At 33.9% G+C, this 348-nt stretch overlaps 1 protein-coding gene across 1 annotated transcript; it reads right to left on the bottom strand.

Annotated features, from left to right (window-relative positions):
- Positions 1–6: 6 nt before the first annotated feature.
- Positions 7–345, bottom strand: LOC105460177 (fatty acid synthase-like; the record flags this gene model as incomplete). Its single annotated transcript, XM_011706617.1, has 1 exon — positions 7–345. A coding segment is annotated over one exon (339 nt), but the record flags the coding sequence as incomplete, so codon positions are not given.
- Between the last annotated feature and the right edge of the window lie 3 nt (positions 346–348).

The following is a 348-nucleotide window of genomic DNA, read 5'->3' as shown; positions in this document are numbered from 1 at the left end:
TTCAATATTTGGTGCTAAGTGATTAAATACAGTTCCACATCCGTCGAGACCCGGTATAAGAAATACTTCAGTCGTAGTGTTCTGTTTTTTAGTAGAAAGATCAACACAGGTTTGTGAAATGAAATCTTCATTTTTTACAATACCAACTAAATATTTTATAGTATCTAGCTTCTCTGTGCCGAGTTCCTCTTTGTCATACATAATATTGTCATTCATGTTTCTATCGGACATCTTTATGAGTTTCGCGAAAGTAAGAGTTCGTATTTCTTGTGCAGAAAGAAAAATATCAAACTCTCGTTCAAAAATTTGCTTAATTTCAACAGCCATCATGGAGTCCATTCCAAGTTC

This window comes from Wasmannia auropunctata, unplaced genomic scaffold (assembly GCF_000956235.1).
Source record: "Wasmannia auropunctata unplaced genomic scaffold, wasmannia.A_1.0 LD327096.1, whole genome shotgun sequence".
NCBI lineage: Eukaryota > Metazoa > Arthropoda > Insecta > Hymenoptera > Formicidae > Wasmannia > Wasmannia auropunctata.
The sequence above is the reverse complement of the archived record's forward strand: the minus strand, read 5'-3'. Positions and strand labels throughout refer to the sequence as shown.